At 45.5% G+C, this 26,851-nt stretch overlaps 1 protein-coding gene across 1 annotated transcript in view; it reads right to left on the minus strand.

The window, feature by feature from the left end:
* Positions 1 to 2,889: 2,889 nt before the first annotated feature.
* MREG (melanoregulin) overlaps positions 2,890 to 26,851 on the minus strand; it is a 55,776-nt gene continuing 31,814 nt past the window's right edge. Inside the window, exons 3-5 of the mRNA XM_045806684.2 lie at positions 6,705 to 6,795; positions 5,284 to 5,447; positions 2,890 to 4,552 (exon numbers count right to left, since the gene is read on the minus strand). Coding sequence (XP_045662640.1) covers positions 4,418 to 4,552; positions 5,284 to 5,447; positions 6,705 to 6,795 — 390 coding nt within the window. The 3' untranslated portion in view covers positions 2,890 to 4,417. The remainder of the gene's footprint in view (positions 4,553 to 5,283; positions 5,448 to 6,704; positions 6,796 to 26,851) is intronic.

Here is a 26,851-nt window from a genome sequence, read left to right on the forward strand (position 1 = left end):
TTCTGTAAATCTTTTTTTTTTTTTTTATTCGACAGAGATAGAGACAGCCAGCAAGAGAGAGAACACAAGCAGGGGGAGTGGGAGAGGAAGAAGCAGGCTCATAGCGGAGGAGCCTGATGTGGGGCTCGATCCCATAACGCTGGGATCGCGCCCTGAGCCGAAGGCAGACACTTAACCGCTGTGCCACCCAGGCGCCCCTACTCTTCTGTAAATCTAACACTCTCTAAAACTAAGCTTATTTTTTAAAAATAACAAGGAAAAAAATTGGATTACTTATGCATTAGTGGGTCTGATAAAAACCGAGCTCCTGATGAGTTTTTCAAATGATGTGTAATTCTCCCTGCAAATAGCATGGCCTTGCCCCAGAACCCTAGAGGTCTGTATTGTTATTCTCCTATTGAGTTTTCCATAAATTCCACACAGAGCCTTTTGTTATCCCCAAGACTTTTATAACCAACGGTGTCTGCAGGGTCGAAGCCTGGATCTGCTTTGGAACCTTTTCCTGCCCTGGACCTCCCTCAGGGGTCTAAGATTTCCATGTTACCCAGCCTTCTGGGGAGGAGCAGTAATTCCAGGTGAGAATCTAAAAAGGACTCACAAGCCTTCTGCTACCTTCTTGGCAGTGGGAGGTGAAAGATGAAATAACTTGACCTTTCCTTTGGGGAAGATGTTCCGGCAATGCCCTTGACCACTGGACCCTTAAAAACTTCACTGAAGTGATAGGGCCCTGAGACTTTGTAGGATGTATCTCCCATCCTCTGAAGTGCATGTGCTTTGCCAAGGCCTCCATGCATTTGCCACTTCGTACTCCTCAGATGTAATGCCATCGAAACAGATGAGCAATGCGATATTCTGCAGAATGACCACATGGTACCTGTCTCTTCGGACTATATTATAGAGGGTGGGAGAGTCTAGCTCTGGAGCAAGTCCATAAGTGTTACTATTGTCCATCCCAAGTGAATGCAAACATTCCTGGTCTGCTTTTCTGATGAGTATGGAAAGAACCTATTGGCCAGATCAATGGCCACGTTCCACGTAGCTGAGTCTGTGCTCATTTGTTCTCACGAAGACTCTCCATTCAGCTCAGTGGCTGCAAGCAAGGCTACCACTTGGTTGAGTTTTCAGTAATCCACTTTCATTCTCTGGTATCCATCAAGTTTTCATAGGGGCCAGCGTGGTGAATTAAATGGAATTGTGGTCAAGACCAACACTCCTGTAACCTTTAGGTCTTTAAGGGTAGCACTATCTGCCACTTCCCTGGGATGCAATATTGATTTTGGTTTACTACCATGGCCAGGGGCTGGAGCAGTTTTAGAGCTTTCCATGAAGCTCCCCCACTAGGACCGTTTTTAACTCACAAGCCAAGAAATGAATGGTGGTCCTGCCAAGTCCCAAATGCATTCAGCCCAATAATTTATTCCAGAAGTGGGGAAATGACCATTGGATAGATCCATGGACTCAATGAACCTACCATGAGTTAGACCTGGGATAGGACTCCATAAGCCCCTCCATTCTCAAAGGCACACTATCGTGATACGCTTGTCCTTGAGCACCAGTGTCCACTTGGACGTTGTGTCCCACATCCTCAGAGTGTTTCTGTATGCTCTTTCCCCAGTGTACGGTTTTCCAGGTAAATAACCATAGGTCCTTTTGAGGAAGGGCTAGGGGAGTCTTTGCCATATACACTTGCAGGGGTGTTGCAAAGACCTCCTCTTGGGGATCTAGACTGTCCTTCAGTCAGTAGTTTTTGGGTCTGGAAAATAGCCAAGGTCTGGAAACTTGGCAAAAGATCGTAGCTTTCTGTTAGGATGGCTGTGCCCTATCTATCTCCTGGTCATCCATCTTTGAGATCTTCCGCTGGTGTAGCTTGAGCAATATTCTTATTGGCTACTCCTCTATTCTGCCTCTAGGGAAGCTGTGTTCTATTAACCATCTCCAATTCTCTTGCAGGTACGCTCAGATCTGGCTACTCATTGTGATCCTTCAGCCCACTTTGCTTCTGGCAGTGCAGCACTGCCCCTGGGCCCCATTCTTCCATCCCCATTGCTATTAGTGAGCCCACTTCTGGAACAACATCTGGACCACAGGCCTACCCCTGAGTTTCTCAGTGATGTGGCTGCCCCCTCACCAATGCATTCCTTACCACCTTGGTCAGCATGTCCACTGTGCCTTCCTGGGTGCCCCCTTTAAGAAAACATGGATACTTGACTGTTAACTGCAATAATATCCATGAAACAGGAAATCAGCAAACTAGAGGGTTTTCCCCCTGGTGCGCTTTAAAATAAATAAATTTTAATATGGAAATTTCCATTCGTCTCTACCATCTGAAATCACCCTGCATACACAGATGAACCTTTGAGAAGTAACTACAGTGGTCAACAGGGAGACGTTTAGAAAGCAGAAAAACCCTCAAGCCACCTGCTTCTCTGTGGATCCTCGTGTGCTCACTCACTGTGGGAGCTCTGGAGTGGTCCCTGCAATCACCCTTGAGCCTGTCATGCGCTGAGGTGTCCCCTGGACTTGAGCACAGATCTGCCCTCGGACTGGCTTTAGGACAAGGGGGAGGTCCTTAAACCCATTTGTCTATCAGCTTCTTTACCTTTTAATTTAAAGGGATTATGGAAAGAATGATCTGTTCCTTCTTATTTCTTGGAAATATCACACACATCCAGCTGAAAAGTAAATAGAGAAACTTTTTAATTCCCTGCAAGGAAAAATTCCCCTGGATAATTCCTTGTTTCTTATAATCATAGAGCCATTCTTATCCTTACTCATACATTACCAAAAATGAAGACTATGCTTACAATTTATTTTCCATAGATGCAAACAATCTCCTCAAAAAAGGGCAGAAAGACAAAATGCAAATTCCAAGGACAGACATGAAAACAATACGATTTTCAAAGATTTATTGTTTATTTTTTGTTTGCTTTGTTTTTATTTATTTGTTTCACTATTTGTACGTTTATCTCTCAAGAGCCTACAGGAGTGAGGGAAATAGTCTGCAGGCTAATTTGAAACAACATGAGAAAGAGTAGAGGTTATGCATTAAATATAAAAAATAAAACTTTTCGCTTACTCACTATACTAGAAAGAATCTTCCTGAAACATGTCAGTTAAATTGGTCTGCAATGCATTAATAAATGGAGAACATGTATCTCCTCTAAAAAATATCTCAAACATTGTGTACACTACCAAAAGAGCTGGTCAGCAAGTTTTTGAGTCACAATCCCCTGGACAAACTAAAGACAAGTTACTTTGTACCTGAAGTCAGAAGAGCAAAGTCTATAGGAGTAAAAATATCGCCAGTGTTCTCAGCAACATACCCATACATCTGATGGGTTCTGAAAGTCTACTGATTTGATTCATTCCTGACAAGCTCCTTCTTAAGTGGCAAGTAACTTCCAAGGCTGGAGGTCTCCGTCTGTGGAGAGAAGCAGCTGCACTGGCAGCACTGCTTCATCTTGAAAATCCTCTTCCAAATGGAAGAGCGTCCAGCGATGACCTTCCGTGCAACGCTGCCCGCATACACAGAGCAGCAAGTCTGCACCGCGGGACGCTGCACACCTGTGACTCTCAGCCACTAAGCCAGAAGCAGATTAAAGAGAAGAGAAGGAAGTGGAGGTCAAACGTTTCCGTGGAGAGATGCTATCCCAGAGAACATAGCAAGGGCTGGTGGTCTAGAAATGGATGAGATGCCAACATGAGGTAACCAGGTATTGATAATGTTGCGAATTTAAGAGGCATGTCCCACCATTGAAGACAGAGCTTTTTGACATGGCGCTGAAGGAAGTTCTGCCTGGGATGGATCTATCTGGAAGTCCCTTCTGGGCAGCACTGTTAGATATTTCTATTATCTGCTACATTGGAACCTCTGAATAATCATGACTCATACTCAAGATGATGCCTCTGAATCTGCAGGGTTCTGAGAGATCTTCCAAATCGAAGAAAGGTCACATAATGCCTCATATTATTTTGGCATTAGCCTATATTATATAACAATTATTTAAAATTCATTAATCCATATTTGGGCTCAATGATAGCTCTATCAATCTTACTGTTTTCTTACCTAGAACATGCCATTCTCCCAATTGGCTTATTGTACAACCAAAACCAAAATGCAGACGGTGGGCTCTTGAAATCTAATCAGCCAGGGGGAAAGATCCACTGACCAATTCCCTGATAACGAGATCACCAGTGTGTTTCAATGCAACCCGAACATTCCTTACAGTAACATCCTCTTGAAGACCACATATTCCAAACTCTTAGTTTTTTGTTTTTTTGTTTTACAGGATTTAGAATCATTTTTCACGTAGCTAGCCCTCCACTTGCTTACTGTCTTCTGTATGCATTTGTCCAACTTGGGTTAGCTGTTGAGTACCAGTAGAGAGCATCCCAATTCTGCCTCCTAGACTCTCCTTTAGGGACTCGGAAACGGAAGGTAGTGCAGTTCTTTCTGGCCATCTGCCAGGCTTGGGACTCCTGGCTTCTTGGGGTAAGTTAGACTGGCAATTTTAAAGAACTCTTCTGCTGCATCAAGAGCAATAAGACGGTCCTGCCAAAGATTTAAACATACAAATGCTGTCAAGATGGGAACTCAGCCACGTCGATGGGAAAATCAATCTAACAACAATACCCACCCTAGAAATAATCATGAGCAAGTAAAACGTTTCTTCAATTGTTCTCAACAAATTTAGAGATGTCCCTTAACCCTTTATTTATATTATCCAAGAAACATTCCACACTCTTAGAGTCCCTTCAAATGTTTTTTTAATCTTAGGTTATATATACAATGTTTCTCACATTCTACAAATGATTCAAAAAGCTGACCGCATGGCAGAGGTGGCTGAGAAGGACAGACTCTTAAGCCACAACCTGAGTCTCAATAGGTCTGGGTGCAAACCAGAAAGGTGAATATTTAAAGCCCTTCAGGTGGTTCTGATGCTGCCGGCCCCTGGAAACCAGAGAATGCCAGCTTCATCTACTGCCTGAGACTCTGGGGTTGCTAGTCGTGCTGGAATGGTGAATATTTGGAATAACTGAAAAGCAAAAATTTAAAGCAAAATGAGGGCACGTAAAAAAATACATCTAGTGTATTGGTGGCTCAGTCGGTTAGGCGTCTGCCGTCAGCTCAGGTCATGATCCCAGGGTCCTGGGATCCAGCCCCGTGTTGGTGCTCCCTGCTCAGCGGGGAGTCAGCTTCTCTCTCCCTCTGTCCCTTCCCCTGCTCATTCTCTTTCTCCAAATAAATAAAATAAAATATTGAAAAAAAATACATCTACTCACCACGACAAAGAGGTATCTCTCCGAGAGCTCCCAGCTGGTTGGAAAAATATTGGTTTCTTCAGCCAGTTTTAACAATATCTCCCGCGCTTTCCTTGTGTTTTTAGAATCGCTGATGGTGCTGAGTTTCGTCACTGACAACAAAGAGTCGGCTTCCTTTTGAAAACCTATGGGGACAAAAACTTTACCCCTCATGTAAATACAGTAGTCCCAGGAAATGGCCAGCCTGCAGGAGAGTAAGAAGGCACCCAGATGTGGACTCTAAACAAAGATCAGGAGCCCAGGCGCCATTCCATGGGCTTCTTCCCAGGTCCACGTGACCGGCAGGGTCTTTAATTAAAGCTCTTTTGAGATCCCTTCCTATTTAATTTTCTTTGTTAACTTTTCCCTTCCAAGTTAAGCCTCAGATCCTCACCCACCGACAACTCACTGCCTCTTTTTTTTTTTTTTTGGCACCGAAATCCTCCTCCCACTCCTTACTCTTCCCCTACCTGCCTTTGCAGTTGGAGACCTGCAAAGTGGTCTCCAGGCTTCTACTTCTCCGAGCCCAGATTCCCTTCCCCGAGGCAATATGCTTGTCTGGTTAAAATTACTCACCCCAAAATATGAAAGACTCAGAGATGTACACCTGGAGTAACTTACACTATAAAAGGAGACAATTCAGTCACAATCGTAGTGGGTGAGTAAAGAGGGCAGGGGTCCGTCCCATCCCACTGTATCCCAACTAAAGCCATGGGGGCTGGCAATAGCAAGTGGGTACACCACAGGTGAAAAGGTATGATGCCAAGGTGTCCTGTTCTCTTTCAAGGCAGAAGGACAGAGGACTTCAAACTTGATACATTCATGCTTTAAATACTAAAACGAAGTCATTTTATAATGTGAGGGGCCACACTGACTGTATCACAACCCTGCAGACAAGAAAAACCAATGCCCAACATCTGCTCTGACGCCAAAGATGTTTGCCCCAACTTGGAAGCTTTCCTACCTTTTAGTCCTTCCGAGCGTCTACACTGAGTTTTGCTGTCTCTCTTACAAACAACAGATCTTCCAACCTGCCTCATCTTACACAGCAGCTACTACTAACTGGCCAGTCACGCTCATCTAATTCAATCCATGACGTACACGGCCAAAAACGTTCGGTGCTAGCGCCCACGGGCTTCCCCTGCCCTGGGATACACCACACGAGGACAGATGGAGTAGCACATGGCAAAATATGTCCTCAAGACATGGGCTGGCGATAACACAAGTATCAGATGTTTATGCTGGAGGATACAAGGAGGACAGGATGGGGACAGTAATTAGTACACAGTAGCTCCAATCAGTCGGCTGCTGCCATGCCTTTCATACAAAGCACGCAGAAGAAAGGGAAGAGGAAGGCTCACCGCTGGTTATTTGTATCATTCCATAATCACTTTCGGACTCACCTAAGTCCTCTAAAATGCGTTTCCATCTATTTCTCACTTCTCTCCGGATCCGTCGCAGCGTGTAGATGTCGTAGTTGAGTTTTTGCCACTCCTGTAGGAAAATAAAAATGCACCTTTATTTTTAGCCCTTCTATCTAATCCCCTGCCACTCCTGTAGGAAAATAAAAATGCACCTTTATTTTTAGCCCTTCCATCTAATCCCCAAATGGAAGCTAAGTGAAACGTGTGGGTCTCCTCTTCACCAGGCTTCAAAACCTTTCTGAAAGGAGAGGAGGGCACGGGTGAGAAGGGAGCCCATAGGAATCCATCGGCTACATTTTCTGGACATCAGCCTGTAGCAGGTGATGTGACCCATCGTATAAATGGTGCTAATTAAACCCTTCCCATTGCTGTTCTCTCAGTCACAATGCTCTTACCTGAAAAGTGGGGGTAACAACAGTGATGACTCCCTTCCAGACGGTTATAAAGATTAAAGGTACATCAAAGCACACACCCGCACGCAGTGAACCCCTAATAAAACCCAGGTCTGACCAAAGCCATTTTATCCCCTAAGAAACCGAGGCCCAAAGACATTAACTGGGGAATCCAACACCATCCAGCTAATGGGTACCAGAATTGGTATTGGAATCCAGGTCTGACTCCAAAGTTCATGAGAAAAACGGCACACACAAAGAATTTATTTCTTCCTTTATTATCTGAGTGAAGTAGACCTGGGAATCCCAAGCTTCTGGATTCCCAGCCAACATTTTCTTCACCATATCTCAGCATTGCTCTCTTTCACTTCTGTTCCATGATAGGGCGAATCTCTCAAGCGTTCTGCGAGCCTATTAAAAAGCTATCACTCTGAAAACTTCAATCTTATGGGCAGCAGGCCATCACATTGGTCCCTAAACAGAACTTGAATCTTTTAGGAACGCTGGAATCTTTATTAAGCTAAGTGTTTCTTTTAAATCTCATGGCCCTTTATTGTTAAGGAGCCTTATCTATACAGAACATTTTATAGAGTATACCTTTTACTTTCAGCAAAAACATTCACCACAACTATTCTAATGCACAGCTTAAAAGAACTTTGTTCTGTATGCTCAATTTAAGACTCAAGTGTGTGATGCTCTGACTCCTCTGACTGCAAATGTTTCGATGATGACACCATTTCCCTATAGTTCCTGTCGAGGTTGGCCTTGCTTGTTGCTAATCAACTTCCGGTGACTGCCTAAGAGAAATCAATTTAGCTGCCATTCACAAATATTTATAGGTACCATTTTGAAAAAGAAAAGCCAGCAAAATAAAGGGTGTTTTGTTACGACTGGATTTTAGATCTTCTATCTAAGGATAGGCCATTAAAAGGGCATAGGATTTCAGTCACTTTTTAGAAGCCAGAAAGTAGGGAATTTAAGTACTCTTTTCTGGTCTTCTTCTTCTTTTTTTAATTTGGACCAAAGGCATGTGTGTCCATGTGTGGGCACAAGGGTGTGGCAACTGGGGTCAGGGATAAAGACTGTGCCCTGGAAGAAAGAAAAGTTAACTGAGTCGTCTTGGAAATATGCCACCCTGACCTCATCTTTAGCATCCTGTTGAAGTCGATGATATATATATATAATCCCTTCCAGAGTGTGTAAGTTGGGGGAGAGCCTCAAGTATTGTTGTTCTCGTCGGATGGGCCTTATTGAACCACATTGGCCAGTCAGGGTACAGCATCTTGGAAAAGGACATGGCTGCTGGAACCACACTGCCCAGGTCTGGGTCCCCGTTCCATTATTTCTTAACAGCCTGGCTTTGAGCAAGTTCATAACTGTGTCTCATGGCCTCGTGTGCAGTACGGGGACACTAGTACTCCTGACCCCATAGCTTATTCTGAGGATCACATGTGTTCGTGCAAGCCCTGAAACGGGTGTTGGATGCACTTTCTCCTCAAGCGAGGGTAGACACGATTAAGAAACAATCCTCCAAGACTCGGGATGGTCTCTATCATGAGGACTGAGGGCAGCACCTCATTTGGGAAGACCTCCAGAAGAAAAAGTGCTCAGCTCTCAGCATCAGGTAGGGCTTTACTTCTCCTGAAAACTGTTTCATCATTCTGGACATTGTGAATTTTATAACTGATCAGTTTCCACTAAGTGAAAATACAGAGTCCTTTCACAGAAAATTGATCGGATTTCATAAGCATTTTTAAATGATCAACATTTCAGGCTACTTTTTATGTCTTTATTTATGCTTTTTCTTTCTCATCTTCTGCCTTGTGCTCTCTCGCTGTCTTTTCATGTGAGCGGCTTCAGTCCTTTTTGCGAAAAAGAACATTGTAAATAAATAAAATACTGCACAGAGCCGCGTTGCACTGATTCTCAATGAAGCGGGTCCTCCTTAAGTGGAAAGTGATCAGGCTTTTACAAACACGTGATTAGAGAAACCCACACAATCGAAAAATCCGCAGAGTTGCCTCCCGTTTGCACAACCTCAGATTATGTAACAAACCACTAGATGGCTTCATTAGCTTGTGATTCAAGGTCTCTGAGCCGCCTTCCCGGCTTCTTACGCTGATGCCCCTGGAACTTGTTTCCTCAGCTCCATGCAGCCAAAGCCTATCCTTTCAGAGACCCAGCCTCACTGGGTCATCCAAGCTTCAGATTTTTTTTTTTTAACTTTTCTCTTCTTGCTGCCCACCTATCAGCTCTTCTGCTATTCCTAAATTCCAGCACTGCATGTCATACAAATTCATTCTGTTTCAGTGTCTGTTACTCTGATAAAAGGGTTTGATGGAGAAGCGACACTATGACATTGAAAAACCTGCTAAGGCCAGCTCCCTGCGTGACGCATCCACTGACTGGTGCATGGGAAGTGCTTGTTAAGATTAATGGAAGGAAACCACGCACTCCATATATCCGAATTATTACTGTCTCCTTTCGACAGTATGGTCATGGATAATCACATATGAAAGTATCTGGAGGTTTTGTGCAAAATTTAAAGCTCTAAAACCAGGTTTTAGAGGGTAAGGCTTTAACTAAGAATTGGCTTTTGAGAAAATAAATGCTGAGGGGAATTTGAATTTGTCTTTAACATATGTCCCCAAAGAACAGAAGCTGAATGTAACAAATGAGGAAGCGTGATGTGCAAAATCTCACCCACAGAGCAAACGAACTCACCTCTCCTGATACTAGAGAAAAGAAAGTCTTGTGCTGTCCTACAATTTTTAAGTTGTCACACTCTGTTTTTAGACAAATGCGTTTAAAATCACAAAGACCAGAGGTGCGTGGGGGGCGCACTCGGTTGAGTGTCCAGCTCTTGGTCATGATCTCGGGGTCCTGGGATAAGCCCCGCGTCGGGTTATGTACTCTGCCTGGAATCTACTTGGCATTCTCTCTTTCCCTCTCCCTCTGCCCCTCCCCCCTCCAAAATAAGTAAATCATTTTTTTAAAACAACAAAGACCAATTAAATACTCTTCACAAGTGAGTTGAAATTCAAACCCACTTGACATCAAAAGGTGAAGTCTTATTTTCTAAAATAATCTTTCGCTTGTCTTCTGCTAAAACCTAATGTAACACGTTGTGCTCGTCATGATACAGTGGCCTGAAATTTTAACAAGAAGTCAATTAGCAAAGGTGTAATAAAAGAAATAGTGCAGGGGGTGCCTGGGTGGCTCAGTCAGTTAAGCATCCAATTCTTGATTTTGGCTCAGGTCGTGATCTCAGGGTCGTGAGAGGGAGCCCCACATCAGGCTTCACGCTCAGCATGGTCTGCTTGAGATTTTCTTTCTCCCTCTGCCCCTCCCCCTTCTCAAAGAAAGAAAGAAAGAAAGAAAGAAAGAAAGGAAGGAAGGAAGCGTGCAGAATTGATTGCATAAGATACTCGGGGGCCGAGTCCAAGTGAAAGGCATGTGACTGAAAGTGAGTTACCGAAGGCACGTAGAGCGGATTCTCAAGGTGCTTGTCCTCTCTGGTTGCCGGCCCACCAGATTGAAGACAGATAAGAAGGCTGAGGCAACAAGAAGACAGGCAGAACAAAGGACTATATAACTGTGAGGCTCTGGATGAATGGGACAGTTAAAAAGTACTTCACATTTCTTGCTAAAAAAGGTGATGCACACATCACATACGTTTAGAGAAATGTACTCTAACAAGAGGCTACATATATTTTAAGTCATCTTAAACTCGTAGGAACAACTTCAAAAGCGATCAACTTATTTTTAGTTATAAAAATAATATACTCACATAGAAGTAAAACCCAAAAAGAACAGAAGGGTCTAAAATGAAAATGAAAAGTTTGCTTTCCCATCTTCTTTTCCTTGCCTTATTCCTCAGTACTACACTCAACTTTGAATTATCCAGGAAGCATTTTTAAAATACCAACACACAAGATCCATCTCCCAGGCTGATGACATCAGAATCCTTTGAAGGGCTGCCAGGTTTGAAATGCAGTAACTTACAGCAGTCAGCATACCCTCCCGGGGCAGTAGCAGGCACCCCGCTCGGCAAAGGAGACGCAGCTAAATCTGTAAGGCTTTCGAGAGCAACCAGGAGAGACGTTCTCCCTTCCCCTGGACAATGTAGTGAGAGGGTAAAAAAACCTAGAACCACCTGGAACCACCTAGAACCACCTGGAACGGCTCCATCGCCCTGAGAAGAGTCAGCCTAAGGAAGAAGTCAACTCTCAGAGGAGGACAAAGGTGAAAGAATCACAGAGAGAGAAAGAGCCTAACGACATCTGGGCCTCAGGATCCTATCTCATCTGAAGTCAGTCCTACTTCTGGAACTCTCTGTTATCCAAGACAATTCCACTTAGGTTTAGAAAACTGGAGTTCTTTCTCTGGTCCTTGCATCCGAAAGATTCATGTTACAAAGTGCACTCACTGAGTACATAAACAAAAAGAAACTATAACTACCGCACAAAATATTAGTCTCATGTTTTCCTACCTCTTGCTCCTGGGGGAAAACATTCAGCATACAGACCTATTTAGCTGGGCGAGGTTATGACTTACAGAGAATGCAGTATTAATGACTCTATCTCTTTGTCCCAGAAGTGACTCGGACAATGACCCAGATATAACAGCAGTCCTCTTCTGTGTCCAGGGATTGCTTTATGGTGCCTCCCCTGAATTCTGTTCATCAGAACAGAGCTTCTCACTCGGGCAAGACTGTTCTTATAACAGGAGCGAGGATGCGGCTTATATCTCATTGATCTGATGGACAGGGGTCCAGCTACCAGTGACTTAACCACACAATTCCCTTACTTACAAACACATGTTGAATCTTTCTGGCTGGATCTAGTGATCAGTTCAAAGATGACTTTTGATTCATAATAACTTGGAGTTAAAACCTATTCACCATGTGAAACCCAAGCATTAGAATCGCTTGGTTTTTGTCTTTCTTGGATGGTCCAATACCACCTTCAGAAGAAGATGCTCATACCCAGGCTTACATCTGCTTCATCGTCTTCATTCCATATCCCAAGAGCAGACAATCACAAACTGAACTTTAAGAAATGGTCCTTATTGTATTTGATCTGCAAGAAGAGTCTTTCCCCAATTTTGCACGAGTTATGTTACTTCTCTCATGTTCAGCTGCCAGTAGCAGTCAAGCCAGAATTCAAATCTAATTCCAAAGGCCACATACCCTTAATTTTAAAAAAGGAAACAGAAAAGAATGACTAGTTACTGTGGCTACCCCAACACAGCTTCCTTTTTCTAGCACATTTATGGTTGGCTTATTTAACTTAGGTAATACAATCATATGAGCCACAATCCAAAAAGAAATAAAGGCCCTGTCCCCCCGCCATCAGTGTCCTTTCTACAAATAAGGAATGCTATCAACTTCTCCTGTACCCTTCCATTTTTTCCCCTAAATGGTGGCATACTATATCCTGTACTTTTCACTTAATATATTTTAGCAATCATTCTGTATCAGAATATAAAGTTCCAGATCCTTCCTTAACTTGACTTTTTTACCATCTGGTGTAGACAGACACAAAATTATAATACACATATATATTTGGGGGCGCCTGGTTGGCTCAGTTGGTAGACCATGCCAAGTCTTGATCCCGGGATTGAGCCCCATATTAGATATAGAGATTTCTTAAAAATAAAATCTTTAAAGGGGCACCTGGATGGCTCAGTCAGTTAAGCGTCTGACTTCAGCTCAAGTCATGATCTCAGGGGTCCTGGGATTGAGCCCCTGGTTGGGCTTTGCACTCAGTGGGGATTCTGCTTGTCCTTCGCTCTCCCTCCCTCTGCCCCTTTCCCCCGCTCGTGCTATCTCTCTCTCTCTCAAATAAATAAAATCTTGAAAAAAATAGAAATCTTTTAAAATGTATATATACTTGTTTTATAGAAAATGGTCCCCTAAAAATGACAATATGTTCCTAAATGTGCCTTAAAACTAAAAAATGCCTGAAGACCATTTGCTTCCCCATCATTCTTTCTAGCATCACCGTCAAAAATGATTAAGGACTCACATGTGTCATGCACCATAGATTTCCCTTTGGGAATTTCCACTTCAACTCAACACTGACACGTTGGCTGTAACAACATCGCCTTGTATGAAAGTTAAACATCTACATCAGGGAATGGCACAGTGAATGGGACCCCAATATCTTTACCTGAAAATGACAGCTTCTTGGTAAAGTGAGTCCTTTGAACACTGTTAACTGTTATCTCTTTCTTTCAGATTTTTGCCAGTTTATATCATCCCATGCTACCTTTTACTTAGGACAAAGAGAGATTCTCTAAAGGATAGAAAAATCATATTGACGGCATCTCTAGTTTTCTTTCATTTTGTACGTGGTGGGAAATATCAGGTAAGTCAGAGAAAGACATGTAATACGTGGGGGGCATATCTGCTAACAGATTCTTCTCATGTTTGCTTCTCACAGAAAATGCGAGATGGATAATGCGGACGAGGGTAGTTTTGCAACTACTGATGGGTACTCAAAACCGCTGATGTCAGTCTAGAGAAAGGTTTTCAGTAATGCACGATAGGGTTCAGTGTGGAGCGCTCGCCAGCCTTTGTATCATTGACTCTGAGAAACTGGAGGCCACAGAGGTAGGAGAGGTAGCCGACACATGGCAGGAGAGAACCAAGAGTTGAAAATATGCAACACATAAGGCTATGAAATAAAATCTCTACACTGACATTTATTAATGGAGATCTGTCCTCCTGTCAGGTTGAAACGGTGGACGCGGCCAGAGTACCCGATGCAGACAGCTGCTCGCACAGCAGTTCATGTCAAAGACAGGTCTAGCGTTTGATCAACTAAAAGCTCCAAATCCACCCAAAATGGGGCATTCGGTCTGCATTTCCGAGGCACCTGCTTTGTGCCAAGCACAGGTCTGGGCTTCCCAAAATAAATAGCACGTGGAGCCTGCCCCAACGGCATGAAATGGAGCCCACAAAACTAATGTACATTACACTGCATTAATCATGACGTCTCAGCACTCTGCACAGAACCACTGGGGAAGCGGCCTAAACAGGCATCTTGTCCAACAGTGCTACAGCCAGGAGAGCGACCGAGACAAGATGAGGGCCTTGGAAGCTCTGTCGTGGCAGCCTGGCTGACCGAGCTGCAAACCAGAGGGCTTTGGGAGGACGTGATGGCATCCTTCAAGCTTCAACAGTTGCTATGTGAAAGAAAGATTCCCCTTCTTTTCTCTTCTCTATATACACTCAAAATATAGGGCTAAGACTAACAGGTAGAAAAGTCCCAAGAAGGAACGTAAGGAGGATCTTTGTTTTTAGAATGAAGTCTTTGTAAGATAATGAACCCTTCATCACTGGACCTCGAAGGGATAATTTCTATAGGAAATATACCACCGTTGACCCTTGAACAGCTTGGGAGTTAGGGGTGCCGACCTCCCACGCAGTCAAAAATCCATGCATAACTTTTGATTCCCTCAAAACTGAACTACTAATAGCCTCCTGTTGACTGGAAGCCTTACCATTAACATAAACATTTATGTCGATTAACATCTATTTTGCATATTATGTGTAGTATATACTGTATTCTTAAAGTAAGCCAGAGAAAAACATATTATTAAAATAATAAGGAAAAGAAAATAGGGCCCATGCATTTACAGTACTGTACGGTATGCATCAAAAAAAAAAATCCTTGTATAAGTGGATCCATACAGTTCAAACCCATGTTGTTCATGGGTCAACTGTATATAATTTTAAATTTCTAGAAATGTAATGTCTATAGGCTCTTTCAACATCATGTATTTTTCCTATATCAACTGACAAAATCCAAAAAGGTCTCAAGGCACGTACAAAAAAGTAGAGCTAGGGAGATAGGTAGGTAGGTAGGTAGATAGATAGATAGATAGATAGATAGATAGATAGATAGATAGGTAGGGATAATACGTATAGAGCACTTACTTCTTCCCAGGCACTGCTCTAAGCTCTTTTCATGTATTTACTCAGGTAATTCCCATCATGCGTGTTACTCTGGGAGATGGCTATTATTATCACACTCAAGACAACTTGCCCAAGTGTGCACTAGTGAGACGTGGGACTTCACATCCCGGCAACGTGGCCGTAGGGCTGAGGCACTTTGCTCCTGGCCACACTGCCTTCTAAAACAGGAAGGGAGGAGATGGGTCGGCAGGTGGGAAGGGAGAAAAGGAAGTGGAAGGAGAGCACAGAAGAAAAGCTGATCAGAGAAGAAACCAACCTGAAGCCACAGCAGCTGTGCCCAAGGAGGAACCAAGAAAACACAGTTGAAGTCTTGGGAGAGAACTTTTCTAGAGACAAAAGTATTCCCAGGCTCTAGCCCAGAACGCTACCAAACCCAGCAACATCCTTCTCGAGGGTTGGCTTGCTGGGAAGTGTGCTCCAGTCCTTCCTTTGGGGACTTCAAAGCAGGTGGAAAGGACCTCAACCCCCTCCCATTTGTCCCGACCCTTTCGTCCCCATGCTCCCTCCTGTCCACCTCCTCCCCACATCCTCTGTAAGGAGAGCGACACCGTTCCCTCCGAGGCGCCTTGTGGTGTGTGGTGAGGGGTGGCCCAACCCACAAAGGTCTGAAATTCTGAGGACCAAGGAGAATAGGTCAGTGTTTTGGCCTGAACTGTGCTTGTCTGCAACAGAGAGCCATGAAACTCCCCCATATTTTCTGAAGCTATGCAGCAGGCTCCAAGACTGAGTAAAAAGCCCCTGGGTTTCTTAGACTTACCAGAGGTCCTTCCTCTGCTCCTCTCCCTGGCTGCCCCACCTCTCATTCCGAAAGGAAGCCAGCCACATTAACCTCCCTTCCCTCGGAAGAGTCCCCGGGGAGCCTGCAGCCCTCTTCTGCCACGCGTGCAAGATTCCAGGGGTACCAGGAGCAAGATTCCAGGGGTACCAGGAGCAAGATTACAGCGGTACCAGGACACCTGCTGCAGAAGCCCAGCCCCGTCCTCCCCGGAGCGCACGGGACAGCCACAGCCAGGAGTGCGCTCACGCACGCGCCGGCTTTCCTCCTGCCAGACTTCGCGGGGGGGCAGCTTTCAACAGACACCCAAAAGCTTGACCTCACATGCCACCTCCAAGAGAAAGGATTTTGGAAGGAATTAGCTCATTCTTCTTAAAAGGACAGCTGGGTCACTCACTGATGCAAGCAGCCACCGTGCCCTGCCCCTCCACCCTGTGCTGCCTCAAGCTCTAGCCCACCCTCCAGGCCTCCCCTCGCTGCCCAGTGGCTTCCCTGGGGAGCGTCCGCCTGCTGTTGTCACTTCCTTGCCCCCCCCCATTCACCGGTCCCTGACAGTTGGCCCCCTCAGACCTCTTACCCACAGAAAGTGCTAAGTTGCCTTCCCCACCTTCTCATCTCACCGGCGACCAGTCAGGGGCGGCCCGACGTCCCTTCCGAAGGCCCTTGCCCTACCTAAAGCAGGGATTCCTGACCGCCATCCCCTTCTAACAGGCCTCTCCATGTTTCTGAGGGAAAGGGAAGAAGGAAGGCGCCTCTGTGAAGAGCCCCCTGGGTGCAGGACACAGTGACTCCTCCACCAGCCACCATCCTGCCATGGTCTGGCACAGAAAGGTCCAGTATCTCCCCCGGAGTGAGCAGCATAGGTCTGAGATTAGGGATCTGCTGCCTCCCAGGGCATCCCCCAGCTGACCTCCCTCCCCCTCTCCCTTTCTTCTTCCTTTGCCTCTTCCTGCCCGAGGCTCTGCGTTGGGCCTTCCCATCTCCATCTGCCCAGATGACCCCCCAACGCCACAGCTCCTGAGTCACTACTTCTCTGTCGGTCACTCCCGATCTCCTCCTGACCCCACGCCTCCGCGGAGGGTCTGCACTGGCCCCTTACCTCTGGCTGTCTCCACATGGAAAGGCTGCTGCCCAGGCCACCCTACAGAACCAGTGAGACTCCCTGCCAGCCTCCCCAGTGAAATTAAAAATAACCCAGTCACCTCTTGCACTCTTTGCCTGATCAAGCATTTGATCTTTCAAAAGTTCTTTTTGCATTTTTCTCTTTAAAAAAATGAGATACTGAGGCCGCCCTGTGTGGCAGGTGCCATCCCAGGCATAAAACCCAGTGTGATCACTTAAAGTTGCATTCTCAAAAAAAAAAAAAAAAAATCCAGTGCAATCGTTTCATAGAGCGCTTTCTAGAGACGTGTGAAGTGAGGCTCTGACAGTTTAAATAACGCAGCTGAGATCTCACGGCTATTAGGAGGAGAACCTAAATGTAAACGCAAGTCCGTCTGCCTCCATAAGCCATGCTCCTCCTGGTGTCCGAAGCTGCCACTCAGGCCCGGATTCAGCCCACTGTGCCGTCCTTCCCCATCCCCAGTGTGGAGACTGGGACACAAAGAGGAAAATGGAACAGAACGAGCAGAGACCTTCCAAAAGCAGCTTCTGGCACAGCCACTCGGGTCCAGAATGGGGACAGGCCCCCTCCTCTGTTCTCCAGCTACCCCTGGTTGACACACGCTCACTGCACAGCAGCAGGAGGAGAGACCAGGCAAGCAGATGCCAGTGCGAGGGGCGGGCGGGGGCGGGCCAGGAAGGGAACCCACGGTCCATTATGCACAGGAGCTTTCTCTAAACACAGCTGGTTCTGAACAGTGTCAAGGCCACGGACCCAGGAGAGGCATCCTCTTTCAGGGCTATAAAAGCCTATTTTCTCCATCCGTCAGATACGGTGTGTAAGTGGGAAAGACAGGATTGTATTTCACGGTTCCTAGACAGCCTGGCCGCTCATTAGCCCTCTGCCTCCCCCCCGGCCCAAATGGCACAGGCTCAAATGACAGAGCAGAGAAACTCGGCGTACTCAAGGATAAACAACAGAGAGATGGGCCTTGGACGAGGGGGGAGTGAGGAGTGGTGGCCAAGGAGGGCCCAGGGACCTGGCACTTGGTCCTTGGGGGCTTCAGGGCATGGAGGGCCCTCCAGCTGCTCCCAACAGGGGTTGGCTTTATGGCTTCCGCCTGGCCAGCTCATCTGTCTGCGGCATCTGTTGGTGGCTAAGGTCTATGGAAGTGAGCCTTTTCGGTGGGATAGAGCAGACTCCGATGTGGTTCCCTCTCTCCAAGTGCGATCAGCCCACCTCTTCAGTGACATAAGAACAAACCTCTGGGTTACAGATCTGCATCTGGGCCTCCTCCCTATGGACCTCCCAGAACGATCCTCTTGCTCCTCTACTAAATCCCAGGGAAAGCTAAGCCTAGTGGGGTTCATGATGCCCCCAGGTCTAGGACCAGACTGCTGGGCTGACCACCAGGCCCTGAGGCCTGACCCCCAGACGCTCTGAGACTTAAAAGGCAGCAAAGTGAAACTTTTCAAAGGTCTGGCAGTTCAGGCAGTTTGCCTCTATGTACGACTGGGAGCGTCAAATCCCTAACACCATCCTGGAGTGCCTGCTTGGAGCACCTTGGAGAGGCCCAGCCTCCCCCTGGTTGCTGATGCAGTCCCCGGCCCTTTGCAATGCTCATGTGTTTTGACCTAGAACTAAAGCTAGAATGTTGACCTAGAACAAATCAGACGTAAATGCCAAGCAATGCCTTTCCAACTCTCCTTGTTTGTTTTCATTCCCCAGCTCTGCCAGGGTTCTGGAAACAGACTGCTTTTGCAGCCAGAGGCCCCTGACCTAATTCTTTATCTGGTTTTAACCAGATTAAGCCAAAGGATAGCTCACAGCTCCTGCAGCCAAAGTCTGCCAGCAAGGCCATGGAACGAACGGGGCTTCCGAGCAACGAGATTTCAACTCAGTTTTGTCTAATTTGGGGGGTTCCAGCCCACTTTCGGCTTCAGAGTTAGGAAAAGGGCCAGACTCAGGATGTGATTTGGCAAACGCTGCCAGGGGGAAGAACTGGGGCTTGGAGGTTGCATGTGACACTGTTATTCCTAATCAACCAGCTGGAACCAGCTCAAAGTTCTGCAGCTCTGGTCACTGCAGGGAAGGATAATAAGTTGCTGTCACCAAAATCAAAGGATAGTAAGACTGCATTCCTGTTCATGGAGAGGAAAGGGGAACTTCAGTGTCTGGCAAAGTAGAAATAACCGATTCAATTCAATGACTTTAAAGCATGTACCTGAGAGGAAGGCTGGTGCTCCCAAGTACTGAGGCAAGTTTAGTTAAGGATGTGTTGTCTGAATCCAGAGTCTAGAAGACAACTAAGATCCAGCTATCCTTCAGCTCCCAGCCCTGTGCTGTCCAGTTCCAAAGCCAGCAGCCACACGCGGCTGGTCTGAATCGAGAAGTGCTCTCAGTGTAAAAGACACACAGGATTTTGAAGACTTTGTATCAAAGGGAAAAAAGAGTGTAAAATGTAAAATGCCTATTAAGAGATTTATAGTGATTATATGTTGAAATGATAATATCCTGAACATACTGGGTTATGAAATTCAATTTTTTATTTTTACTTTTTCAATGTGGCTAGTAGAAAATTTAAAATTACTTGGGTGGCCTGGGGCATATTTTTAGTGGACAGTGCTGATCTAGATAATACTATGCCCGATGTTTGATTTGAAAATGTGGCAAAACTGTGGGGGTTAATGAGTCACTGCTCCTTTTATTGCTAGTGTGTCTTTCAGTTTAGAAGAGGGCTTTCAGGGGCACCTGGGTGGCTCAGTCGTTAAGCGTCTGCCTTCGGCTCAGGTCGTGATCCCAGGGTCCTGGGATCAAGCCCCGCATCGGGCTCCCTGCTCCGCTGGGAACCTGCTTCTTCCTCTCCCACTCCCCCTGCTTGTGTTCCCTCTCTCACTGGCTGTCTCTCTCTCTGTGTCAAATAAATAAATAAAATCTTTAAAAAAAAAAAAAAGAGGGCTTTCACACCCATAATCTCAGGTAACTGATACCTACAGATAGGCAAATGTCCTATTACTTCTAAAAGACATTCAAGACAACAGAAAAGTGGATCATCTGACTGAAAAAAAAAAAAAAACCAAAACTTTTCTTTTTTTTTTTTAAGTTTTATTTATTTATTGAGAGAGAGAGAGTGCCGGTGCGAGAGAGCACAAGCAGGGGGAGGGACGGAGGGAGAAGCAGGCTCCCCACGGAGCAGGGAGCCTAATGCGGGGCTCCACCCCAAGACCCCAGAATCCTGACCTGAGCCTAAGGCAGATGCTTAACCAACTGAACCCCCCGGGCGCCCCAACCCAAAACTTCTCTATAGCAAGGAAAGAAAATAATAATACAAAGGTAAGCGACATGCTGGGGAAAGTGTTTGATACAAATAACAGCAAGCAGTTAACACAGAAAGAAAAACCACACTTGTGAACAAGAGACATCAAGAGGGAAGTCAGAGAAGGATCAATTAGGAAATAACACCCACTCTTCAAGAATTCTGGTGATGGGTAGTAAGGAGGGCATGTATTGCATGGTGCACTGGGTGTTATACGCAACTAACGAATCATCGAACTTTACATCGGAAACCGGGGATGTACTGTATGGTGACTAACATAATATAATAAAAAAACATTAAAAAAAAAAAGAATTCTCAGGAAAACAACGAATTTTGCGTTGTTGCTGCTGCTACCTAACCAAATTATCTGAGTCACAACAGACAATGAGAATGCCCGAGGCTGGGCGGGGTGTGAGGAAAGGGGCTCCTTCGTTACAATTGAGAGTTATAAACTGGCATCATTTTATTTTTTTCACAAATAGTGAAAACTATTTGGCAGTGTGTTTCAAAATATATAAAAATGGGTAAAATACTTAGTCCAAGAATTCTAGTTTCAAGACTCTATCCTAAGGAAATAATGTCAAATACAAAAGATGTGAATGCAAACAATATTCATTAAAGCACAAATTGGAAATGCAAAAAAAGTGAAGAAAAAAGACCTAAGATACAGTCATCAGTGTTAAGGCAGAATATTTACTTATTATAATATATATATTTTTGAGACAATTATATACATAATATATATATTGCACATATGTATATGTGTGTACAGTATAAATTACATATGTGTGTAAAGACACTATAGATACACACAATCTCTCCAACAGAACAGAAGAAAAACGCAATAAAATAGTACACTAATGTTTATCTCAAGGTAGAATTCTGTATAGATGATTTTTTTTCTCCTACACTTCCCAAATTCTCCACCATGGTTATGTACTTCTTTTATAATCAAAATAAAAACTTAAAATACCTAAGAAGGATTATTTTACACCTTCCTTTGTTAACCCAGCCTAATGTCTACTTATCTCAAAAATGAAAAAGTCTAGTTATGAGTGCCATTATCATTTGAATTTACTTAGAGAAGTTATTTCCTACATTCTGCATGGCAACTCACAGACCCTACTCAGCTCATATGACTTCAGTTAATTCTGTTAAACTGAAAACCCTGTGGATAAATTTGCAAGTTGCTCTGTGTGTGTGTGTGTGTGTGTGTGTGTGTGTGTGTGTGTGTGTGTTTCTCAGTATTTAGCTGAAAACACTGTTGCCTCAGTGGGGCATTTACTCTGCTTTCCAGGATCTCTGCCAGCTTTAAAGAGGAGGAGGGGGACACAGAGCAAGCAGGCAGAGCAAGGACAAGGTTAGGTGTGGTGAGGAAGGAGCCCCAGCATAGTTGAGATTATCTGGGGATGGCAGGCATTCAAGGGAGCCAGGTAGAAACACAGGGAGAGAGGGAAAGGGAAGAGAGACATCAGAAGTTATAATTTGCTTTTTTAAACTAACAACCCCCCAGATCTATCTCATTTTTTTTCAACCCCAACACTGCTTATTGTGGTGGTAACTTTTTTTTTTTTTTCCTAAGTAGGCTCCATGCCCAGCATGGAACCTGACACGGGGCTTGAACTCACAACTCTGATTTCAGGACCTGAGCTGAGATCAAGAGTTGGATGCTTACCAACAGAGCCACCCAGGCACCCATGGAGTGGTAACTTTCTGTAATTATTCTTCTGCATACCTTATCACCAGGAGCCCTACTAATAATTGTTCTTTCTGTGTTTGAAAGCTGTCAGCTTGTTTATTTCCACCTGGCACTGAATCTTGCCAGGCTTTTTCATCTTTGCCCCCTAGGAGGAAGGAGTTAAAGCAACTGGCCTGTGACCCATTCACTCATTCGTGTGTGTGTGTGTGTGTGTTTGGGGGAGGGGTAAGCCCCCCAAGAAAAAGAAAAGAAGGGATGCCTGGGTGGCTCAGTCAGTTGGGCATCTGACTCTTGGTTTCAGCTCAGGTCATGATCTCAGGGTCATGGAATCAAGCCTCACATTGGGCTCTGCATTCAGCGGGGGGTCTGCTTCTCTCCCTCTCCCTCTGCCCCATTCCACCCCCTTCTCTCTCTCCCAAATAAATAAATAAATCTTGGAGGGAAGGAAGGAAGGAAGGAAGGAAGGAAGGAAGGAAGGAAGGAAGGAAGGAAGGAAGGAAAGAAAAGAAAAGAAAAGAAAAGAAAAGAAAAGAAAAGAAAAGAAAAGAAAAGAAAAGAAAAGAAAAGAAAAGAAAAGAAGAGAAGACTGGTGACCCTAGCAGGTGACCCAATCTAGTTTCCTTATAACCGAATCTTCTGGTAACTAGACGAATGACATCAGCTAGGAGGAAGAAACCTTGTCTAGAGAATGCCTTTAGCACAATGTCTCCGGCCAACACATTCCTTAAACTCAAGACACGCAACATCTTTGGGGTATGGCTCCCTGGAGAATGTCACATATGCTACAAAATAATGAAGGGGTATCAAATGGAGGCCTTTCACAATTCAAATGCTTTCCATGACATGAGGTGACCCGGTGAATTTCATTTAGACTCATCTAGTATTCTGAGTCAGAGGTGCTGACCTGTGGAGGAAGGGCGTCCTACGGCAACATCTCAAGGTCCCAGACCGCTCCCTGCTTCAGCTGAGCCTCTCCATGGCCTGTGTCTTTGAAGAATTAGCAAACCTGGATGCTGGCTGCGAAGATCTGTGATCCACGTGACTCTGATCTGACGATCTGTGTTTTGCTCCCTCCGCCCCTCCCCCATCACTTGGCTCCTACGTTCTAATTCTCCATATTTTCATTGTCCTCTCTAGACCTCCTCTAAGTTATTGATATCCTTGTAAAGACATGGAGCTGCACACTGAACCAATGTCCCGGTCGCACCAAGCACATGTCCAGTATATTACAGCCCTGTGAACACAACGCAGGTCATGTTGACCCTTTCACAAGAGGCAAAAGATGCTTGCTGCTGGCGTCACCTGTCAGTGACAACACCATTCCATCAACAGCTAGGAGTTATTTAAATCCAAGCCGTATAAAACTTTTGTCCTTCCAATGCCAGTATCTCATTCACTGCCCACCTCTTACTCCCCTCCAACCTTCCACTGAGCCCCGAGAGGCACTGGCTCTCCCACTCGAGTGTCCAGGGGTTACGCTGACCAAGCCTCAAGCATGATGTAAGGCCACAGCCTCGAGGCAAAATAATCACTTAGGCGGAAGCAGTGCTGTCATTGCCCGGAAACTCGCTGGTTAACACTTCTGTTGATAATGATCCCGGGCTTTACTGGCTATTACAGACACACGGATGACCCTGCCAAGCCAATTAGGAGGCTGCCTCGTGAATCCTGAATTCGGCAGCCATTTCCAGTTTTCAAGACCTTCGCCTGGTCAGCATCCACTTGGTTCTTCATCAGCATGGCAGGCTTTTATTAACTCAGACACAGCCCCTACCACGACTCCTTGCGCTGGAAATCCCAGAATGGGAGGGGAAAACCGTGCTGTGGCATGAGTCCACTGCACATTCAACACGCTTGGAAATTACAGTGTATTTTTTAAATTTTTGACTAATCTCACATCATAGATAATTTGTGTAGTCATTTCCAAAAGAAAAAAAAATCATCAGTAAATGAGAAATATTTTGCCCCCAAAAAACAAAAAGGCTCAGAAGAGTCCCTCGGTTTCTAGAGAGGACCTCTTCTTCCAAAGGATGACAACATGAGGCAGGGGTGGGGGGAGTCACAGGACGCCCTCCTCAAAGGGGTTGGTTCTGTGTCCTTTTGGTAGGAAAAATCCACGCAGTCATTCCAGTGAAGTCTACTCAGCGGCAAATCAAAGGCCAAGCATGGATGGCCTCAAGGCGGAGAGCAAATATTTAAGGGTTTACAAGACGTCAGGTCTCTGCTCCCGCTACCAGCTCTGTCAGTACAGCACTGAAGCAGCCAAAGACAATACGCACACAAATGAGCATGTCCGGCATGCCAAAAACACTGGATTTGGAAAAACAAAACAAACCTGGATTTGGCCTGCGAGCCACAGTTTTTCTGGAATGTAGAAAAAAAGGTGGCATGGTGGATTCAAATCTACCAGTTTTATTCTCAGAACTATCCACGCCCCGTTCCAAGCACAGCGCATGTATCTCGCTCAAAGGACATGAGTGAAGTCCAGCTCCTTACAACGTAGGTGCCCAGGGATCCAATAGTTAATGTTTCTTGGGTTAAAAGCCACATCACTGCTCCCTAGTTCACAGGCCTTTAAATATGAGGACTTTGAGATCCTATCCTCCATACATCCCTCCATCAGATGAAAAAAGCAAGCCCAGAGAGGTTGAGTGGCCCGCCAAAGGTCACACAGCAAATCAGCAATTAGTCAGGAGCCAGTGCTAGCGTTGGGCTTGAACCCAGCAACCCTTTCTATAGCACCACACTTCCCCCCATGCTCTATGAAATAAGCACCCACTTTCCTTTCTAACAACCTTTCCTTTTTAACACCTGCCAGAGCTCCGGGTGACAGAGTGAAGTAGGTGAGTTCACAAACTCATTGTGGCAGGAGAGTCTTTTTTCCAAATGATATCTCACATAGAACCCCAATACGAACCATATGTGAAAGTAAGGGTGCCTCTCTCCCTCTGCCTGGTCGCCCTCAAAGCTCCTGGGGCACCTCAAAGGGATCCTAAGGACCAAGGAAACTAAGTAAAGACCAAGTAAAGAATAAAAGACCTTTTGACACGAGCACAGAGGAAAGGTGGACTGAGTGTCCTGATGGGCAGGTCCAATGAGATTTATCACCTGCTATCCTCTCCGTGCCCCTAGTTTCCAGCACTCTCTCCTCTAATCTTCAGTCTTGCCCTGATGCCTGGGGCCAAGCACGGCAGTGCCCCTCTCTCCCAACCTCCCCCTCCATATCCTGCAATCTTAATCCTGGATCCCATTCCTTTGAAAAGGTCATTTGTGCTGACCTATTAATGATATTAAAGACACGTAAATTAATTTTTGCTAAGACATATGGAATCGGTCTCTGATAAGAATTAATGTATTATTGCTCCCAGATATCAGATTTGAGTTTTAAAGGGGCTTTTTAGTAGTTTCACACAGTGTTTTTGAAATCATATTGAACGACTTTTCCGAAGATATGTGGGCAGGGTCAGGGGCTGTTGGAGATGGGAAATCTTCCACCAGAGCAGTTTAAATTTTATCAGTTTCCTGGTAGATTTCATTGGAGGGGGGACAGGAAGAGTTTCGACTTTATTTTAAAAAGAAGTTGAAAAACCACAGACAGACGCCAAAGCATTGGCCCAAGGTCAAGGTCCCAGTCATGATCCCAACACGGAAGCTATTCTAAGGGTGTAAGAATTGTGAGGCATCTGAGATTTGACTCCCTTACAAGGTAACAAGTTCTCCTGCCACAGTTTCACGAGTGGCATGAGACATGGCAGAAAACACGAGACTCCTGGGAAGAGACAAAGGACCTAGCAATCACGGTTCAGTACTTTTTATGGCCATGCTCTAAGCTCCAATTCCAAAGTAGTAATGGGAAAGCGGTCAGATGTGCAGCAAGTGCATTATGGGAAAGGTACCCTGCACCCAGGGAACCCGAATCTTTTATAATGAACAATAGGCCTGCCTGCCCTTTGCTCTGGAGAGAGAATTACCTACACCTTCCAGGGCTATGTAAACACCCTTGAAAAGACAATCCAGAACAAAAGATAGGCAGGGCCTCCGTTCACAACATGTGCAGACGTCAAGAGATCCATGGAGGGCGCCTGGGGGGCTCAGTCAGTGAAGCATCTGCCTTCGGCTCAGGTCATGATCCCAGGGTCCGGGATCAAGCCCCACGTTGTTGGGCTTCCTTCTCCCGGCTCAGCAGGAAGTCTGCTCATCCCTCTCCCTCCCCTTCTGCCCCTCTCCCTGCTCCTGCTCTTCTCTCTCTCACATAAATAAAAATCTTAAAAAAAAAAAAATAAGAAAGAAAAAGAGATTCATGGAAAATTCTCTCGCCACATTTAAGGCCAGGCCTACTCAGAACTCCCAAGGAAGCTCGTCCCAGAATGGGAATGACAGGGGCCAGAGGGAAGGAACAAGTCTTGCACAGGGACAAATAAATAAGCATGTTTTACTTGTTTAGTTAGGAAGTGTTCCCCATTCCTCTTAGAACAAAATTCAAAGTTCTCCCCCCTGCCTTTCCCCCACCCCTATGGGCCAGTGGGCATCCCTGCTCTGGTCCTTGCTGGCTTCCCAGGGCCACACTGCAGAGCCGCTTCCCTGCCTCCCCTGTGGCGGCCACACAGGCCTCGCTGTCCCTGGCATGTACCATGCTCCTTCCTGCCTGGAGCCTTCGTGCCTCCACCATTCCCTCCGCCTGGAATATCCGCCAGGAAGCTCACTCCCTCACTCCTTCAGGCCTCCACTCCCCCGCCCGGAGTCACCTTCTGTCCCCTCAGATTGTCTTATTTTCTTCAAAGTGCTCGTCACAACCTACTTTGTATGTATCTGTCATCAGTCTTCCTTCTGCCCCCGAGGGCAGGCCCCTCGTGGACTG

The sequence above is a fragment of the Ursus americanus genome, chromosome 1 (genome assembly GCF_024610735.1).
Source record: "Ursus americanus isolate L20-20 chromosome 1, mUrsAme1.1.p, whole genome shotgun sequence".
Lineage (NCBI taxonomy): Eukaryota > Metazoa > Chordata > Mammalia > Carnivora > Ursidae > Ursus > Ursus americanus.